This window comes from Microcaecilia unicolor, chromosome 2 (genome assembly GCF_901765095.1).
Source record: "Microcaecilia unicolor chromosome 2, aMicUni1.1, whole genome shotgun sequence".
Classification (NCBI taxonomy): Eukaryota; Metazoa; Chordata; class Amphibia; order Gymnophiona; family Siphonopidae; genus Microcaecilia; species Microcaecilia unicolor.
Genome location: NC_044032.1, coordinates 94,433,028 through 94,454,405, shown reverse-complemented (window position 1 = coordinate 94,454,405; position 21,378 = coordinate 94,433,028). Strand labels below are relative to the sequence as shown.

At 49.1% G+C, this 21,378-nt stretch overlaps 1 protein-coding gene across 1 annotated transcript in view; it reads right to left on the bottom strand.

The window, feature by feature from the left end:
* MTREX (Mtr4 exosome RNA helicase) overlaps positions 1–21,378 on the bottom strand; it is a 427,098-nt gene that overhangs the window by 45,312 nt on the left and 360,408 nt on the right. Inside the window, 1 exon segment of the mRNA XM_030193130.1 lies at positions 10,622–10,674. Coding sequence (XP_030048990.1) covers positions 10,622–10,674 — 53 coding nt within the window.

Sequence of the window (21,378 nt, the reverse complement as noted above, 5' to 3'; positions counted from 1 at the left end):
TTCAAAACTGAACTCAAAACTTTTATGTTTTCGGATGCATTTCTGTAACCCTCAATTTTGTATTCCCTGCTGACTGTAGCGAGAGAACTGGTTTGCCTGCTTGGTTGCACAACTGTGAACACCTCTGTCCTCAATGCTCTTTCCCACCCCCTTATCTATCCATATTGTATTTCGACCCCTCTCCATTCTCACTTCACATATTGTCCTACTGTGTATGTATTGAATCACTAGCATGTAACACTAGTATGGCTCTCCCCAGAAATGGCCACATGCCAATCCCTGTGATTACTGCATGGCCATTTCATTAAAAAAAAAACCCAAAACAACACAACACCCCAGCCTTTCACCTGCTGTGGTAAAAGGGGGCCTCAGCATGTGTGAAAAACAATCGCAGGCCCCTTTTTACCACAGCCTGGTAAAAGGGGACCTTAGTTTGAAGCGGATCACCCCCACCCCCCAAGCAACATACTCTGGGACATATATACAAAACAAAATTCACATGTTTCGCCCATGTCCCACCCAAAATACACCCCCTTGAAATTTGGGCGAACTGTGGAGCAAAATGTCTAAAACTGGGGTGCTGAAAATTGAAACATGGACAATTTTGAGACAAAAACGTTGTCCTGCCACTTTATGACGTTTTTTGGACTTTTTTTGTTTTGAAAATGAGCCCCAATGAGTCATAAAGGCTACATTTGCAAGCATTACATTCCAAAACTTTGCTGCCAAGTATGAGAAATATGTAGAAAAGATTTTCTTTGATTTTAAACCTTTACAAGCTGGGAATGTTAACTTTAAAAAATTATATGTCCTGTTATCTCAAACGCAGAGCTTAAGTTAGCATATAAAATGTCACAACTCCATGGCTAATCTTAAATAAGCAATACAATTTAAAATAAATATTCTAGCTTCAACAAGTAGCCAATGTAATTGCATTTAAGGTGCAATCTTATCAAATTTGTTTAATGAACAAATCAACCGAATGGCTGTATTTTGGTTGCAATTTCCTTAACAAACCCTTAGGACTGCCTGGTAGACTATATTACAATAGTCTAATTTAGATAGTATTAAGGCTTGTACTACTAATCTAAACTTATTCTGAGTCAGATATTTTCAGATTCTTCTGAGGTTATATACATCAGCCAAAAAAGGTATCTTATAAGCAGTGCTTTTTTTGTAGAAAAAAAGGTGCCGGTACTCATTATGGGCGGGGTCACCACATATGGCTCCACCCCTATGACAGCCACACCCACATTAACCACACCCCCTATACCAGCCATGGCGCATATAAACAGACGTCATTGAAAATATTACAGTACTATAGGAGAAAAAAATAACGTGATTTGCTAAGTAGTAGTAGTAGTATACCCAGTGCAAAATAAGACAGCCAATGTAAATTCTCAAATTGGACATATTACAAACACTAAAATGAAAATAAAATGATTTTTTTCTACCTTTGTTGTCTGGTGACTGTTTTTCTTTCCATATTGGTCCCAGACTGTGATTCTCCTTTCCTTTGTTTTCGCTTAACTCTTCTGTGCCATTTGTCATTTTTTGTCTCCTTTTTCTTTGCTTTCTTCAATAATTTTCAGGCTCTCTCTCTGTCCAGATTTAATTCATTCTTACTATCCATTCTTTAATTTCCTTCATCTACCCGTGGCTTTTCATCTTTTCCTCACCCTTGTTCTCCCCATGCCTCTTCCTCTTATTCTCCAGTCTTTCTCTATTCCCCTTTTCCATCCAGCAGCTCTGCTTTCTCTCCCCATCCTTCCAGTGTCTCCCCTATTTCTTTCTGCATTCTTCCATCCAGCGTCTTCCCTCTTTCTCTCCCTAGCCTTCCGTTTTCCCTCTCTCTCTCCCCATCCTTCCATCTGTTTTTCCCTCTCTCTCCCCATCCTTCCATCTGTTTTTCCCCCTCTCTCTCCCCATCCTTCCATCTGTTTTCCCTCTCTCTTTCCCCATCTTTCCATCTGTTTTTCCCTCTCTCCCCAATCCTTCCATCTGTGTTTTTCCCTCTCTCTCCCCATCCTTCCATCTGTTTTTCCCCTCTCCCCAATCCTTACCTCTGTTGTTTTCCCTTTCTCTCTCTCCCCAATCCTTCCCTCTGTTGTTTTCCCTCTTTCTCTCTCCCCAATCCTTCCATCTGTTTTTCCCTCTCTCTCCCCATCCTTCCATCTGTTTTTCCCTCTCTCCCCATCCTTCCCTCTGTTGTTTTCCCTCTTTCTCTCTCCCCAATCCTTCCCTCTGTTGTTTTCCCTCTTTCTCTCTCCCCAATCCTTCCCTCTGTTTTCCCTCTTTCTCTCTCTCCCCAATCCTTTCCTCTGTTGGTTTCCCTCTTTCTCTCTCTCCCCAATCCTTCCTCTGTTGGTTTCCCTCTTTCTCTCTCTCCCCCCAATCCTTCCTCTGTTGGTTTCCCTCTTTCTCTCTCTCCCCAATCCTTCCTCTGTTGTTTTCCCTCTCTCTCTCTCCCCAATCCTTCCCTCTGTTGTTTTCCCTCTTTCTCTCGCTCGCCAATGCTTCCCTCTGTTGTTTTCCCTCTTTCTCTCTCTCCCCAATCCTTCCCTCTGTTGTTTTCCCTCTTTCTCTCTCCCCAATCCTTTCCTCTGTTGGTTTCCCTCTTTTTCTCTCTCCCCAATCCTTCCTCTGTTGGTTTCCCTCTTTCTCTCTCTCCCCCCAATCCTTCCTCTGTTGTTTTCCCTCTTTCTCTCTCTCCCCAATCCTTCCCTCTGTTGTTTTCCCTCTTTCTCTCTCCCCAATCCTTCCATCTGTTTTTCCCTCTCTCTCCCCATCCTTCCATCTGTTTTTCCCCTCTCCCCAATCCTTCCCTCTGTTGTTTTCCCTCTTTCTCTCTCCCCAATCCTTCCATCTGTTTTTCCCTCTCTCTCCCCATCCTTCCATCTGTTTTTCCCTCTCTCCCCATCCTTCCATCTGTTGTTTTCCCTCTCTTTCTCCCCAATCCTTCCCTCTGTTGGTTTCCCTCTTTCTGTCTCTCCCCAATCCTTCCCTCTGTTGTTTTCCCTCTTTCTCTCTCCCCAATCCTTTCCTCTGTTGGTTTCCCTCTTTCTCTCTCTCCCCAATCCTTCCTCTGTTGGTTTCCCTCGTTCTCTCTCTCTCTCCCCCAATCCTTCCTCTGTTGTTTTCCCTCTTTCTCTCTCCCCCCAATCCTTCCTCTGTTGTTTTCCCTCTTTCTCTCTCTCCCCAATCCTTCCCTCTGTTGGTTTCCCTCTCCCTGCCAAGTTTCCCGCGAAGTCGCGACGCACGCGGCACCAGCCCCTATTTCCGGCCGCTGCTGCTTCTCCTGTTGAGCAGCAGCGGCCGCTACACAAAGAAAAAATGTAACCTGGCTGAAACGCGGCACCCCGGCACTGTAGACAGCCATTAGGCATTGGCTGTTGCCCCGCAGCCACTCCTCCTCTTGCCTGTACGTCACTGCCCCTGGAGGAAGACCCCGGAGGAGCGCAGTGACGTAGAGGCAAGAGGCGGAGCGGCTGCGGGGCAACAGCCAATGCCTAATGGCTGTCTACAGTGCCGGGGTGCCGCGTTTCAGCCAGGTTTGAAGTTTTTTTTAAATCTTTTTCTTTGTGTAGCGGCCGCTGCTGCTCAACAGGAGAAGCAGCAGCGGCCGGAAATGGGGGCTGGCACTGCGTCCGTCACGGGGCGGGGGGAGCAAAAAAAAAAAAAAAAGGTGCCGGTACGCCGTACCGTTGCGTACCGGCACAAAAAAAGCACTGCTTATAAGGTTATTTACTTGGGCCTCCGGCGTTAGATTCTGATCAAGAATGATACCTAGAAACTTCAGAGAAGATTCCAGCTTGTAAATCATATTGTTTACAACAAAGGAATAGTCCTGAGCAACAGCTGTCTTAGCCCCAACAAAAAGAAAGGTAAAATTATGTATCATACCTGATAATTTTCTTTCCATTAATCATAGCTGATCAATCCATAGACTGGTGGGTTGTGTCCATCTACCAGCAGGTGGAGATAGAGAGCAAACTTTTGCCTCCCTATATGTGGTCATGTGCTGCCGGAAACTCCTCAGTATGTCGATATCAAAGCTCCATCCGCAGGACTCAGCACTTAGAGAATTACACCCACAAAGGGACACTCTGCCCAGCTCACCACCGCCGAAACGGGGGAGGGGAATCCGTCCAGCTCATCCCCACACAAGTGGGGGAGGGGAATCCGTCCAGCTCATCCCCGCGGAGCGGGGGAGGGACACCACACCCGCCGATGCGGGGGGATCTGGCTTATCCTGCAACCGCAACCACGGGAGGAGCTGACTGACCCTAACACCGCCGAAGCGGGAGGGGTACAAAGCTGCCCTACAGCCGCACGAAGCGGGAGGGAGTGCCGGCAGAATTTAAGTCTCAATCCAGCCCCGTAAAACGGAGGGGAGAGGAATGCAGCAGCTCACTGTAACACAAACTCGTCTCAACTCTTGAAGAATCCAAGTGAAAAAACTTGAACACGAAGTCTTTCTGAAGTAACTGAAGACTAAACTTGAACCTGAAATGCAACCAGAATAAAAACAGTACAGATATCTGGGAGGGGCTATGGATTGATCAGCTATGATTAATGGAAAGAAAATTATCAGGTATGATACATAATTTTACCTTCCATATCATCAAGCTGATCAATCCATAGACTGGTGGGATGTACCGAAGCAGTACTCACCCAGGGCGGGACATTGAAATCCCTGACCTCAACACTGAAGCTCCAAACCGGGCCTCCGCCCGTGCAGCCACCGTCAAGCGGTAATGCTTGGAGAATGTATGAGCCGAAGCCCAAGTTGCCGCCTTGCATATCTCTTCCAAGGAGACGGACCCGGCCTCTGCCATCGAGGCCGCCTGAGCTCTAGTGGAGTGAGCCTTCAGCTGGATAGGCGGCACCTTCCCCGCGGCCACATAAGCCGCTGCAATGGCTTCCTTGACCCATCTTGCCACTGTAGGCTTAGCAGCCTGCAGACCCTTACGAGGACCTGCAAACAGGACAAACAGATGATCCGATTTCCGGAACTCATTGGTCACTTCCAAGTATCTGATGATGACTCGTCTCACATCCAGATATTTAAGAGCAGAGTACTCCTCTGGGTAGTCATCCCTACGAAAGGAAGGGAGACAGAGCTGCTGATTCACATGGAAGCGAGAAACAATCTTGGGCAGGAAGGAAGGCACTGTGCGAATAGTCACTCCTGCCTCAGTGAACTGCAGAAAGGGCTCTCGACATGAGAGCGCCTGGAGCTCGGAAACTCTTCTGGCTGAAGTGATAGCCACCAAAAAGACTGCTTTCAACGTCAGGTCTTTCAGAGATGCCCTCGACAAGGGTTTAAAAGGCGGCTTCTGCAATGCTCTTAGCACCAGGTTGAGATTCCACGCAGGCACCACTGAGTGCAGAGGAGGGCGCAGGTGATTAACTCCCTTGAGAAAGCGCACCACATCTGGCTGCGAAGCCAGGGAAGCACCCTTCAGGCGGCCCCTGAAGCAAGTCAGAGCCGCTACCTGGACTTTAAGGGAACTGAGCGACAGGCCTTTCTCCAGATCTTCTTGCAGGAACGCCAACACTGAAGAAATTGGAGCAGTGAAGGGAGAAAGTGAGCCTGCTTCACACCACGCTGCAAATATACGCCAAACCCTGGCGTAAGCGGTAGAAGTAGAGCGCTTCCTCGCTCTCAGCATAGTGGCGATGACCTTGTCTGAGAAGCCCTTCTTTCTCAGACGCTGCCGCTCAATAGCCAGGCCGTAAGACCAAAGGGGGAGGGATCCTCCATCACCACGGGACCCTGATGTAACAGGCCCTGCTCCACTGGCAGCCGCAGAGGATCGTCGACTGAGAGCCTGATCAAGTCCGCATTCCAGGGACGTCTGGGACAATCCGGACCCACCAGGATTACCCTGCTGGGATGCTTTGCCACCCGGTCTAGCACCCTGCCCAACATGGGCCAGGGCGGGAACACATAGAGAAGCTCTTGAGTCGGCCACTGTTGGAGAAGAGCATCTACTCCCAGGGATCGAGGGTCCCGTCCTCTGCTGAAAAAGCGCGGCACTTGGCAATTGGCCGATGACGCCATCAGATCTAGGCTCGGCTGGCCCCAGCGCTTCGTGATGTCCAAGAACGCCTGAGCAGATAGCTGCCACTCTCCGGGCTCCAAGGTATGGCGACTGAGAAAGTCCGCCTTGACATTCATAACTCCGGCAATGTGGGCCGCTGACAGCTGCTCCAGGTTCGCTTCTGCCCACCGGCATAGATTCATAGCCTCCTTGGCTAGAGGGGCGCTCTTGGTACCTCCCTGGCGGTTGACATAGGCCACAGCCGTGGCATTGTCCAACAGGACCCGTACCGGCTTCAACACCAGTACCGGGATGAACTCCAAAAGCGCCAACCGAATGGCTCTGAGTTCCAGGAGGTTGATAGACCACTTTGCCTCTGCAGGAGACCAGAGCCCCTGCGCTGTCCTTCCCAAGCAGTGGGCTCCCCAGCCCGACAAAGAGGCGTCCGTCGTGACGACAATCCACTCCGGGGTCACCAGAGGCATTCCCGCAGACAACATGTCTGTCTGCATCCACCAGCTCAGCGCCTTGCGCACTGCTGGGTCCAAGGGAAGGCGCACAGCATAATCCTCCGACATCGGAGTCCAGCGCTGCAGCAGAGATTGTTGTAGTGGTCTCATATGAGCCCTGGCCCAGGGCACTACTTCCATCGTGGCCGTCATAGAGCCCAACAGCTGCACATAGTCCCAAGCCCGAAGAGGAGAGGCTACTAGGAACTGGTCCACCTGAGCCTGAAGCTTGACAATCCGATTGTCTGGCAGGAACACTCTGCCCACTTGGGTGTCGAATCGAACTCCCAGATACTCCAGGGACTGAGTCGGGCGCAGCTGGCTTCTCTCCCAGTTGATGATCCATCCCAGGGAGCTAAAAAGAGCAACTACCCGGTCCACAGCTTTGCCGCACTCTGCATAAGAGGGGGCTCGGATCAACCAGTCGTCCAGATAAGGATGGACTTGTACTCCTTCCTTTCGCAGGAAGGCCGCGATGACCACCATTACTTTGGAAAAGGTCCGCGGAGCAGTAGCCAACCCGAACGGGAGGGCTCTGAACTGGAAGTGTCGGCCCAGGACTGCAAAACGCAGAAAGCGTTGATGAGGAGGCCAGATGGGAATATGCAAGTACGCTTCCTTGATGTCCAAGGATGCCAGGTACTCCCCTGCCTTCACTGCCGCTATAACAGAGCGGAGAGTCTCCATGCGAAAGTGCCGCACTTTCAAGGCCCGATTGACCCCTTTGAGGTCGAGGATAGGCCGGACAGAACCTCCTTTCTTTGGTACCACAAAGTAAATGGAGTAACGTCCCTTGCCAAGCTGACTTTCTGGCACCGGAACGACCGCACCCAGGCGGATCAGATTGTCCAAAGTCTGCTGCACTGCCACAGCTTTGACCGGAGACTTGCAGGGAGAGAGTACAAACCCGTCTCTTAAGGGTCGGCAGAACTCTAGCTTGTAGCCGTCTCTGATGACTTCCAGCACCCAAGCGTCTGAAGTTATTGTGGTCCACTCGCCCAGAAACGAGGACAGCCGTCCTCCAATCTGCACTGGGGCGTGGACCAAGGCCCCGTCATTGGGCACGAGACCCTGGGGGAGGACCGGAGGGAGCACCTCCGGGACGGCGGTCTCTGCGAAAGGAATGCTGCTTGGGGGAGAAATTCCTCTTAAAGGAAGAGGGGGCAGAGGAACCCGACCTGCCCGGGCGGTACCGACGGGCTTCCTGAAACCGTCCTCTGGAGGTACCGGGACGAGTACTAGCCCGAGCCCTGACCTCTGGTAATTTCTTGCCCTTAGACGTGCCGAGATCGGTCACGATTTTGTCCAGCTCGACCCCAAAGAGCAGCTTGCCTTTAAAAGGCAATCTAGCCAGGCGGGATTTAGAGGCGTGGTCAGCAGACCAATGTTTCAGCTAAAGCCACCGCCGCGCAGAGATTGTCTGAGCCATGCCTTTAGCTGAGGCCCTCAAGACATCATACAGCAAGTCTGCCAAATAGGCTAAGCCCGATTCCAGGGCCGGCCAATCAGCCCTCAAGGAATGATCTGAGGGGGAAGCCCGCTGCACCATAGTCAGGCACGCCCTGGCCACATAGGAGCCGCAAACTGAGGCCTGCAAACTTAAAGCAGCCGCCTCAAAGGACGACCTTAAGGCCGCCTCCAATCTTCTGTCTTGGGCGTCCTTTAGGGCCGTGCCACCTTCCACCGGCAACGCCGTTTTCTTAGTCACCGCAGTGATTAAAGAATCCATGGTAGGCCACAGATAGGCCTCACGTTCACTTTCAGTCAAAGGATAGAGGCGGGCCATAGCCCTAGCCACTTTAAGGCTCGCTTCAGGGACATCCCATTGAGCCGAAATTAAGGTGTGCATGGCATCATGCACGTGGAAGGTTCTAGGCGGGCGCTTCGTCCCCAGCATAATAGCAGAGCCAACAGGGGCTGAGGGAGAGACGTCCTCCGGAGAGGAAATCTTCAAAGTGTCCATGGCCTGTAACAACAGGTTGGGCAAATCCTCTGAGCTAAAAAGCCGCGCTGCAGAGGGGTCATCCGCTCCATCCGAGCGGGGATCCGTCTCCTCCAAGGAATCCGCAAAGGACCGTTGGGAGAACTCAGATACGCTGCCCTCATCTACATCGGAGGAGACAAAGTCCTCCAAGGCCTGGGAATCAACCCGAGGGCGTTTACCTCTGGGAACCTCAACCTCTTTACCAGACGAGGGAGCAGGGGCAGCGTTTTGCATAAGGAAGGCCTGATGCAGCAGCAAAACAAACTCGGGGGAGAAACCCCCCAGACTGTGCACTTCCGCAGCCTGGGCTACAGCCCTAGACGCACCCTCAACCGGCGCTCGCAAGAGCGGGGGAGAGACATGCTGCGCATCCAAAATGGCGTCCGGCGCGACACTCCGCGAAGGAGCCGGGCGGGAAGAACGGCGCTTAACTTTAGCCGCTTTTGTGCCGTCGCCCAAATTAAGGGCGTTCATGGCATTAATGTCTCCAACCTCAAGGGCGGCCCAAGAAGAAGCCGTCCGAGCCGCGTGGCCGGCCAAGATGGCGGAGGCGAGGAGCGGGGGATGGGCGTTTATGGCGGGGAAAACCGCCACGCCGGAGGAAGGACCGGGACATTCATCGGTCACGAAACTGTCACCCAACAAGGGCGAATCAGGCTTTAAGGCCCCCGCATCCCCTCTAGAAGCGCTCAAGCGATCCGGGGAGCGACTCTTTGCGCCCTCGCCCTCCGACGCCATATGCCACGAGGAGAAGAATCGGGGAACCCCCTGCCCGCTATAAAAAGGTAAAAATTACCTGCTTGCCGCTCCGAGCTGTAACGACCTGGTGTCCCAGTGAGTAGCTGCAATAAACGTTTAAATAAACGTCGAAATAAACGCCTTTAAGGACGTTCGAAATTTTTTTTTTTTTAAATGGAGCCAGCGGGAGGGGGGAGAAAAGGAGGGACCTGGCACCACCAGGTTTGCACTTGCTCAAAAGAGCCCTCAACCCCAGGCACTCAACAAAACCTAAGAATTAGGCTTGGAGGCCTAGCCAGAGCTGCTGCTGTGTGTGACCACCACCTGCTGAGATAGAGAACATACTGAGGAGTTTCCGGCAGCACATGACCACATATAGGGAGGCAAAAGTTTGCTCTCTATCTCCACCTGCTGGTAGATGGACACAACCCACCAGTCTATGGATTGATCAGCTTGATGATATGGAACTTTCTTTTATCACTGTTCAATTTCAGCCAATTATTAGCCAACCAAGTAATGATTGAGATCTCTCTCTCTCTCAATTCTTTGTTTAATCTCACAGATATCAGTAAAAGTAGGAATTATAAACATAATTAATATCATCAACATACATGAATACTCAAAAACCTTTTCTAATTTGAAACCCAGTGAGAACATAAGAATGTTGAACAGGAAAGGGGAGAGCGGTGAACCCTGTGGGACCCCATACTCTACAGTCCATTTATCTGAAACAATCTCATTCATTTTAACCAGATATGATTTGCTGATAAGAAAACATATAAACTATTTTCAGACATAACCTGTTATACCTATGTTGTTCAAAATACCCAACAATAGATTACGGTCTACATCATCAAAAGCACTTGATAAATCAAACTGCATAAGGGCTTCTTTTCCCTTTACTTAACAATGCTTTGATCTCAGATAAAGAACATAATACAGTTTCTGTGCTAAAAACACCATTGAGAGCTATGTAAAATAGCAAATCTCTCAAGGTAATTGGTCAGTTGAATGGTAACTAAAGTTTCCATGAGTTTTGTTAAAATAGAAGCTACTGGTCTATAATTATTCACAAGTGCCCTTGACTCTCTTATTTTTCAATATTGGAGTGAGAATAATCTGGAAACTGGAAAAGAACCAAAGAGAGAGGTATTCATCCACTCATAAACCTTGGTTCTAAAATTGGGAGGAGCAGATCTCATAAATAGAGTAGGACATTCAATTTACTATTCAGATCCTGCACTTCAGATAAACAGGGGGCAGATACTGGGTAGTCACAGTGCAGTGCATTATTATGAATGCAGAAAGCCAGAGAGACACTGCAGTTTGACAGCCTTACCTGCATCTGACGAAGAGGCCCAGCTAGCTGTTCTGTTAATTTCGGCATTTCACTTGACTGCGAGAAAAGAAAAATAAGTGTTACAAAAGGACAAAATCACCCACCTTGGCACTTATTTGAGGGTCGATTTGTCTTTCAACTTTCTTACACAGTAATCTAGAATCAACAGGGGACAATTCTATAACAGGACATCTATTAAAAAAAAATCAAGAGACTCTTTGAAAATTTGAGTGAATGTATTATTCTCACAACAAAGAAGTTACTCACCTAGCTGAGATAATATTTAACCATCTCTCTGACCTCATGTGTAACTTTCTTTAAATCAGTCACCTTACTGTCTTAACTCTTCTTACTCTCATACCTATCTATATGTTACATCTTTACTTTAGCCTTCACTATCAATTAAAATGTTCTATTACGTATTGTGTTGACATTGTAAGTAGTATACTATCCACCTTATAATTGAAAGAGAAAAACGCCTAGATTTCGACCCAAATCGGGAGATAGACGTTTATCTCACAAAAACGAATAAATCGGTATAATGGAAAGGCGATTTTGGACGTTTTCAACTGCACTCCATCGCGGAAGCGTACAAAGTTGACGGGGGCGTGTCGGAGGGTGGTGAAGGCGGGACTGGGGCGTGGTTATCACCTGAACAGAGATGGGCGCCTTTCGCCGATAATGGAAAAAAAGTATACGTTTGTAGCTAGAATTTAGGGCACTTTTCCTGGACCCTGTTTTTTCATGAATAAGGCCCCAAAAAGTGCCCTAAATGACCAGATTACCCCCAGAGGGAATCGGGGATGACCTCCCCTGACTCCCCCCCAGTGGTCACTAACCCCCTCCCACCACAAAAAAATGATGTTTCACAACTTTTTATTTTCACCCTCAAATGTCATACCCACCTCCCTGGCAGCAGTATGCAGGTCCCTGGAGCAGTTGTTAGGGGGTGCAGTGGACTTCAGGCAGGTGGACCCAGGACCATCCCCCCCCTACCTGTTACAATTGTGCTGCTTAATGCTTATTAGTCGTCCAACCCCCCAAACCCACTGTACCCACATGTAGGTGCCCCCCTTCACCCCTTAGGGCTATAATAATGGTGTAGACTTGTGGGCAGTGGGTTTTGAGGGGGATTTGGGGGGCTCAACACACAAGGGAAGGGTGCTATGCACCTGGGAGCTCGTTTACCTTTTTTTTGTTTTTGTAAAAGTGCCCCCTAGGGTGCCCGGTTGGTGTACTGGCATGTGAGGGGGACCAGTGCACTATGAATCCTGGCCCCTCCCACGAACAAATGCCTTGGATTTATTCGTTTTTGAGCTGGGCGCTTTCATTTTCCATTATCACTGAAAAACAAAAACGCCCAGCTCACAAATTGTCGAATAAAACATGGACGTCTATTTTTTTTTCAAAATACGGTTCGGTCCGCCCCTTCACGGACCCGTTCTCAGAGATAAACGCCCATGGAGATAGACGTTTTCGTTCAATTATGCCCCTCTATGTCATACTTAATTGCCTATTGCTCATGTTTGCTCTATTCTTACTGTACACCGCCTTGAGTGAATGCCTTCAAAAAGGCAGTAAATAAATCCTAACAAATATACTCTCGCAGATGGGTGACATGATCCGATGATGCCCTGGCATGGATGCTACCCAGGGCTCAAGAAATTTCTCGAAGCCTTTGGCAGTGCCTTCCAGCCCGAAGTGAGCATACAGGACCAACAGTATGGTAAAAAGGCTGAAGGAATTCAAATCCTTGGGGAAGTAGGAGGGTATGATGGAATATATGTCTTGTGGTCTTCAGAGAACGTCTGCTACAGATGAGTAACTTTGCTTTCTCCAAGGACAACCAAACATTATCTTCTCACAGATGGGGATCTCTGACTATAAGGCTCACCAAAACAACCAGGGGACAATAGGGACTTGCAATGGGCATCGTCAACTGTGAATCAATTAACCTTGAACTTACATAAAATATTGTTGTGAGGGTACAGCTGGATTCTACACTCCAAACCAATTCTACAGAATTGTCTGCCCAAACAGACTATCACATCAGGAATATTGCTGAGCAGTAATTAGATGTGAATGTGTGGACTGAAGACCATGTTGTGGCCTTGCAAATTTCCTGAATGGAGGCTGATCTCAAGTGGGCTACCGAAGCAGCCATGGCTCTAAGATTGTGAGCTGTGACATGATCAACTAGCATCAGCCCAGCCTGGGCATAAGTAAAGGAGATGCAATCTGCTAGCCAACAGGATAAAGTGCACTTACCAATGGTTGTCCTCATCCCGTCCAGGTCAAAAGAAACAAAAAGCTAGGTGGACTGTCTATGGGCCTTAGTCCACTCCAGAAGGCTAAGGCTTGACTGCGGTCCAAAGTATGCACTGCACTTTTGCCAGGATGGGTATAGGGTTTTTGGAAATAATGTTGGAACAATTGACTGGTTAAGTAGAATTCTAACAACACCTTCGGAAGGAACTTAGGATGAATGTGGAGAACCATTCTATTATGATGAAACTATGCGTAAGGTGGTTCAACTACTAGGGCTTGAAGCTCACTAACTCTGCATGCTGAAATGACCGTCATCAGAAATAGGATTTTCTGTGTCAAGAACTTCAGGTGGCAAGTGTCTATCGGTTCGAAAGAAGCTTTCATCAGCTGGGTGAGAACAACATTTAGGTCCCATGAAGCGGTGGGTAGGTCTGATAGGGGGCTTAGTCAACAGCAAACCTCTCATAAATTGAACAACTAAAGGCTGCAGAGATAGGCTTACCTTTTACATGGTGATGGCAAGTGCCAATCGCACTGAAGTGAACCCTTATGGAGTTGGTCTTAAGCCCAGACTCAGAAAAACGTAGAAGGTATTCAATCAGTTTTTGTGTAAGGCAAGAGAAAAAAAAAATCTAAGGCCTCACCTTCACATCAGACAGCAAACCTCTTTCATTTGAAATTGTATGACTTCTTAATAGAATGTTTTCTGGAAGCATGCAGGATTCAGGAGACAATTCTGCAGATCACTTCTTGTATATCACTAAACACTGGGATCATGTTTCTCCCCTTTTGTCACAATTGCACTGGTTGCCTGCTATAGATACTGGTTTAAGATTCTTTGTCTTACTCACAGGGCACTACATCTGGGTTCTCCGGTGTACCTTTCCTCTGTCACAATTCCCTATACCCCTTCACGTGCACTGTGACCCTTGGATTCACACAGTTTGGTTCTTTCTTCTCCCAAAAGTGCTCCTTATGAATCTACTCTTGGATCAGCCTATTTTGTTTTTTCCTAACACTTTTTCTTTGGAAATTTAAGGCTATTTTAAAAGCTAATTTTTTGAGCAAGCATTTGGTATTCATTTGAAATTAGGCACGATTGACTCCAATGGATCTGCTTTGCTGGACTGATTAGTGTAAAGAATTATGATTTTATTTTATGTTTTTCTTCTTCAGTATGATTGCTGTATGTTTGGTTCTATCTGTACTATTTTTTAATGGTGTTCCTTTCTAAGTGTTAATTTATTGTTAGCCACTGAGACCTGTTTACAGAATTGGCGAGTTATCAACATTTTTAATAAACAAACAAACAAGCAAACCAACCTTCATGTAGTTGGAGGGATGCCAACTCTACACACTCAGCATCCAATCTGTGAGGGCTAGGCATTGGAGGTTGGGGGTGCAAGAGACACCTCTCATTCTGTGTGATGAGGTTTAGAATGCACTCCAGTCTCCACAGGTCTGATAACTCCAGAAGTAGAGGGAACCAGACCTGTCTCAACCATAACGGGCAATGAGTATCATAGTTCCTTGATCCTGCTTGAATTTCAACAAAGATTTTCCCACAAGACACATTTGCATACAGAAGTCCCTCCCCCCCCAATGAAGAACAAAGGCATCCAATGTTAGTCTGACATGTGATCTCAGTCTGGAACAGAATTGAGAGACTTTGTTTTTGAGACGAGTGGTGAAAATATCCACTGAAAGGGTGCCTCACTCTCGGAAGATCTGCCAGGCTACACCGGTGTTACGAGACCACTCATGTGGTTGAATCACTCTGCTTAGTCTATCTGCCAGGCTATTGTCTTTGCCAACCACATATATGTTCCTGAGTTCCATAGTGTAATTGGAGGTCCAATGCCACATTTTGACCACCTCCTGACACAAAAGGTAGGAACCTGTGCCTTCCTGCTTGTTGACATAGTACACTGGAACTCGGTTGTCTGGATGAGAATAATTTTGCACTGCAGCTATTCTCTGAAAGCATTTAGATCATTCCAAATGGCTCTCAACTCTAGGAGACTGATGTGAAATTGAACCTCCTGAGTGAATCAGTTACCTTGATTGTGAAGCCCATCCACTTGAGCTGCCTAGCCCAGGTTGGATGCATCTGTCATCAAGATCTTATGTGCAGAAAAAATTTGGACTGTGAGTCCCATTATCAAATTGGACCGAATCATCCACCATAAGAGAGACTCCTATAGAATGGAAATGACAGGGATGAAGTCTGCTAGGTTCCCTAAGGTATAGCACCATTAGGAAGCTAGGGTCCAACTGGCCTCTCTCAAATGGTGATGAGCCATGTGTGCGACATGCATGGTGGAGGGTACGTGTCCCAACAACCTCAACATCTGCTGAGCTGTAACCTGCTGGCTGAGAAGGACCTGCAAGGTGATGGCGATCAATGCCTCTGCCCTAACTTCAGGAAGAAAGGCACGCACTTGAACAGTGTCTAGCAGGACTCCAATAAACTCCAAAATGCTGAACTGGAAGGAGATGAGACTTTGGGTATTCTATAACAAACCCAAGAAGTTTCAACACCCTAATGGTTCTCTGCATTGATTCCTGAGCTCCATCTTTGAATGTCTAAGTACAGAAACACGTGCACTCCAAGTCTGTGTAGATATGCTGTGACTACAGAGAGGCATTTTGTATAGACACGAGGAGAGGACACGAAGCCAAGGGGCAGTATGTGGTACTGGTATTTTCATTTCCCCACCAGAAATCCAACTTCCTGTGACATGGATTATATTTGTATGGTACTAAGCCACTTAGATTACTGCAATGGAATTTATGCCCTGAGAAAAATATTGACTTTGAATGAGAGAAGGGTTTTATCTTTCTGCTAAAAAAGAATCTCAAGATGAAATCTACATCCAAAGAAAACAGAAGTTCCTCAATTAAGTCATATTTGTTGACTGAGACAGAAAATTCTGACAAATTACACATTGTTTTTTCCAAAACTATCTACCAATTTACGTTCTGAGTGTGCTCTGTCTCAAGACATCAATTTCTTTTCACAAACATGGAACAGACTGACTGGGTAGGTAAAGTTGCCTCAGAAGAACACAATAGCCACACCGGGTCAAGACCAATGGTCCATGTAACTCAGTATCCTGAAACATTAATTTCCAGCCAAAGGTCTTCCATTCTAGATACTGCAACCCATATAGCTGGCAAGCTGACCTTCCCCCAAGAACCAAACACAGTATTTGACATTTCCAGAGCAGAAAGAAACTATACTGAGACCGGCTCCTCCATTGCAATGGATTACCTTCTCTGGAGATTCCAAGCTTTTCATCTCTATTGTCTTTGCCAATAATGTTCCTAGAGACCGATGGGTATAGAACTCGTGAGCCTTGGAAGCTGAAACTGGCAATCTGCTGCAATGCTGTAGGAGCTGCACAGTCAAGAAAGCAGCCGGGGGATGGCTATCCTACTGGGCCAGCATTGGGTATACCCTGATTTGCCTGCCAACAACAGGAAAGCTAGAAAGATATACCACTGCTGTCCAACACCTCATGCAGGCACTTGTCTTGTGGATTCACTATTTCACTGCTCGATTCCTATTTCATGTCTAGTTAGTATTAGGCTTCAGCTCACAACATTTCAAGTATTAGTTTAAGGCAAGCTACATATAGGTACAATAGGTATTTCCCTATTCCTGGAGGGCTCAAAATTTAATTTTGCACCTTAGGCATGGAAGGTTAAGTGGTATTTGAACCCTAGCTTTCTTGGGTCTCCGCCCACTGCTCTACCAATTAGGCTACGCCTTCCCGTGTGATTTCTTGGCTCCTCTTCTAGTCCTGATATTGTCTAGAGACCTGCCTGATTCCTGCACCCCTCTACTCCTCCCTTAGTTTATAAATAGGCTGCCAGAGCAGGGCACAACTGTCCACCACATCTCTTTACTAGAACAATGATTTGCCAAGCACATCTAGACCTTCTATAGGCAGAGGAATAGAGATCTCAGAGAGAGAAAATGCACAAAGGGGTGTGGTGCCTCTATCAACAGGAAGAGAATACTGGATAGTACTTCAACTCCCTTCCTGCCTGGCTCAAAATTGGCAAAGGATATGCCACCATCTTCCCTGCTGAAATGTACAGTGCAAAGCCAGTCCAAGAAAGTGAAGGAGAAGCCTGCTGAAAAGTGCACATTCCCATCTGCTTGTCCATCACTCAACCTAAGGAAAAATAATTTTCAAGGAAATCTTGTGGCCAATAAAAGCAGCTGTGCCTCCATATTAATCTTTGTTTGTTAAGCTGATTATTATTATTTAGAGTCACCACTGTAAGGGTATGATACATACCTGTAGCAGTTGTTCTCCGAGGACAGCAGGCTGATTGTTCTCACGACTGGGTGACGTCCGCGGCAGCCCCCACCAACCGGAAAAAGCTTCGCGGGACGGTCGGCACGCAGGGCACGCCCACCGCGCATGCGCGGCCGTCTTCCCGCCCGTGCGCGACCGCTCCCGCCAGTTGAATAACTAGCCAAAGATGAAACACACAACTCCAAAGGGGAGGAGGGAGGGTAGGTGAGAACAATCAGCCTGCTGTCCTCGGAGAACAACTGCTACAGGTATGTATCATACCCTTTCTCCGAGGACAAGCAGGCTGCTTGTTCTCACGACTGGGGTATCCCTAGCTCTCAGGCTCACTCAAAACAAGAACCCAGGTCAATTGAAGCTCGCAACGGCGAGGGTACAACAGAAATTGACCTACGAAGAACAACTAACTGAGAGTGCAGCCTGACCAGAATAAATTCGGGTCCTGGAGGGTGGAGTTGGATTTACACCCCAAACAGATTCTGCAGCACCGACTGCCCGAACCGACTGTCGCGTCGGGTATCCTGCTGGAGGCAGTAATGTGATGTGAATGTGTGGACAGATGACCACGTCGCAGCCTTGCAAATCTCTTCAATAGTGGCTGACTTCAAGTGGGCCACTGACGCTGCCATGGCTCTAACACTATGAGCCTTGACATGACCCTCAAGAGCCAGCCCAGCCTGGGCGTAAGTGAAGGAAATGCAATCTGCTAGCCAATTGGAGATGGTGCGTTTCCCGACAGCGACCCCTAGCCTGTTAGGGTCGAAAGAAATAAACAATTGGGCGGACTGTCTGGTGGGCTGTGTCCGCTCCAAGTAGAAGGCCAATGCTCTCTTGCAGTCCAATGTGTTCAACTGACGTTCAGCAGGGCGGGTATGCGGCCTGGGGAAGAATGTTGGCAGGACAATTGACTGGTTAAGATGGAACTCCGACACCACCTTCGGCAGGAACTTTGGGTGAGTGCGGAGCACTACTCGGTTGTGATGAAATTTGGTATATGGAGCATGAGCTACTAGGGCTTGAAGCTCACTGACCCTACGAGCTGAAGTAACTGCCACCAAGAAAATGACCTTCCAGGTCAAGTACTTCAGATGGCAGGTGTTCAGTGGCTCAAAAGGAGGTTTCATCAGCTGGGTGAGGACGACGTTGAGATCCCACGACACAGTAGGAGGCTTGATAGGGGGCTTTGACAAAAGCAAACCTCTCATGAATCGAACGACTAAAGGCTCTCCAGAGATGGCTTTGAGGCATATTTTCAAAGCACTTAGCCTCCCAAAGTTCCATAGAAACCTATGGAACTTAGCCTCCCAAAGTGCTTTGAAAATATGCCTCTTTACCTTCCACACGATAATGGTAAGCACTAATCGCACTAAGGTGATTCCTTACTGAGTTGGTCTTGAGGCCAGACTCCGATAAGTGCAGAAGGTATTCAAGCAGGTTCTGTGCAGGGCAAGAACGAGGTTCTAGGGCCTTGCTCTCACACCACACGACAAACCTCCTCCACTTGAAAAAGTAACTCTTTTTAGTGGAATCCTTCCTAGAGGCAAGCAAGACCCGGGAGACACCCTCAGACAGACCCAACGCAGCGAAGTCTACGCCCTCAACATCCAGGCCGTGAGAGCCAGGGATTGAAGGTTGGGGTGCAGCAACGCTCCGTCGTTCTGCGAAATGAGAGTCGGAAAACACTCCAATCTCCACGGTTCTTCGGAGGACAACTCCAGAAGAAGAGGGAACCAGATCTGACGGGGCCAAAAGGGCGCTATCAGAATCATGGTGCCGCGGTCTTGCTTGAGCTTCAGTAAGGTCTTCCCCACCAAAGGTATGGGAGGATAAGCATACAGGAGGCCGGTCCCCCAATGAAGGAGAAAGGCATCTGACGCTAGCCTGCCGTGTGTCTGAAGTCTGGAACAGAACAGAGGCAGCTTGTGGTTGGTCTGAGAGGCGAAAAGATCCACCGAGGGGGTGCCCCACTCTCGGAAGATCTTGCGTACCACTCTGGAATGGAGCGACCACTCGTGCGGTTGCATGACTCTGCTCAGTCTGTCGGCCAGACTGTTGTTTACGCCTGCCAGGTATGTGGCTTGGAGAAGCATGCTGTGCTGGCATGCCCAGCGCCACATCCCGACGGCTTCCTGACACAGGGGGCGAGATCCGGTGCCCCCCTGCTTGTTGACGTAAAACATTGCAACCTGATTGTCTGTCCGAATTTGGATAATTTGGTAGGACAGCCGATCTCTGAAAGCCTTCAGTGCGTTCCAGATCGCTCGGAGCTCCAGGAGGTTGATCTGCAGATCCTTTTCCTGGAGGGACCACATACCCTGGGTGTGCAGCCCATCGACATGAGCTCCCCACCCCAGGCGAGAGGCATCCGTCGTCAGCACTTTCGTGGGCTGTGGAATTTGAAATGGACGTCCCAGTGTCAAATTGGTCCGAATGGTCCACCAGCGCAGTGAAGTGCGGCAGCTGGTGGAGAGGCGGATGACATCTTCTAGATTCCCGGTGGCTTGGAACCACTGGGAAGCTAGGGTCCATTGAGCAGATCTCATGTGAAGACGAGCCATGGGAGTCACATGAACTGTGGAGGCCATATGACCCAGAAGTCTCAACGTCTGCCGAGCTGTGATCTGCTGGGACGCTCTGGTCTGCGAAGCCAGGGCCAGGAGATTGGCGGCCCTCGCTTCGGGAAGATAGGCCTGAGCCGTCTGGGTATTCAGCAGCGCTCCTATGAATTCCAGAGACTGGGACGGTTGGAGATGGGACTTTGGGTAATTTATCACAAACCCCAGCAGCTCCAGAAGTTGAATAGTGCACTGCATGGACCGGAGGGCTCCTGCCTCCGAGGTGTTCTTGACCAGCCAATCGTCGAGATATGGGAACACGTGCACTCCCAGCTTGCGTAGGTAGGCCGCTACCACCACGAGGCACTTGGTAAACACTCGTGGGGCAGAGGCGAGCCCAAATGGCAGCACACAATACTGAAAGTGGCGTGCGCCCAGGCGGAATCTGAGATACTGTCTGTGAGCTGGCAGTATCGGTATGTGAGTATATGCGTCCTTTAAATCCAGGGAACATAGCCAATCGTTTTTCTGAATCATTGGCAGAAGGGTGCCCAAGGAAAGCATCCTGAACTTTTCTTTGACCAGGAATTTGTTCAGGCCTCTCAGGTCTAGGATGGGACGCATCCCCCCTGTTTTCTTTTCCACAAGGAAGTACCTGGAATAGAATCCCTGCCCTTCCTGCCCGGGTGGTACGGGCTCGACCGCATTGGCGCTGAGAAGGGCGGAGAGTTCCTCTGCAAGTACCTGCTTGTGATGGGAGCTGAAAGACTGAGCTCCCGGAGGACAATTTGGAGGCAGGGAGGCCAAATTCAGGGCGTATCCGCACCGCACTATTTGGAGAACCCACTGGTCGGAGGTTATGAGAGGCCACCTTTGGTGAAAAAATTGTAACCTCCCTCCGACCGGCAGATCGTCCGGTACGGACACTTGTAGGGCGGCTATGTTCCCGTGGATCCAGTCAAAAGCCCGTCCCCGGCTTTTGCTGTGGAGGCGCAGGGGGCTGCTTAGGCGCACGCTGTTGACGAGAACGAGCGCGCTGGGGCTGTCCCTGTGCCTGACGAGGCCTTCGGGCCGGCTGGTTGTACCTACGCTTTGCAAAAGAATAGGGTGCAGCCTGCCGTGCCCGGGAAAAACGCCCACCAGTGGGGGCGGATGCTGAAGGCGCCCGGTGGGAGAGCTTGTCGAGAGCGGTTTCCCGCTGATGCAGTTGGTCCACCATCTGCTCGACCTTCTCACCGAAAATGTTATCCCCCCGGCAAGGGACGTCGGCCAGTCTCTGCTGGGTGCGGTTGTCCAGGTCAGAGGCGCGCAGCCATGAGAGCCTGCGCATCACTATACCTTGGGCCGCAGCACGAGATGCCACGTCACAGGTGTCAAAAATACCCCTGGACAGGAACTTTCTGCATGCCTTCAGCTGCCTGACCACCTCCTGATAAGGCCTGGACTGCTCCGGCGGGAGCTTCTCGACCAGGTCCGCCAGCTGTTGCACATTGGTCCGCATGTGGATGCTCATATAGAGCAGGTATGACTGGATGCGGGTCACGAGCATGGAGGATTGGTAGGCCTTCCTCCCAAACGAGTCCAGAGTGCGAGACTCCCGCCCCGGGGGC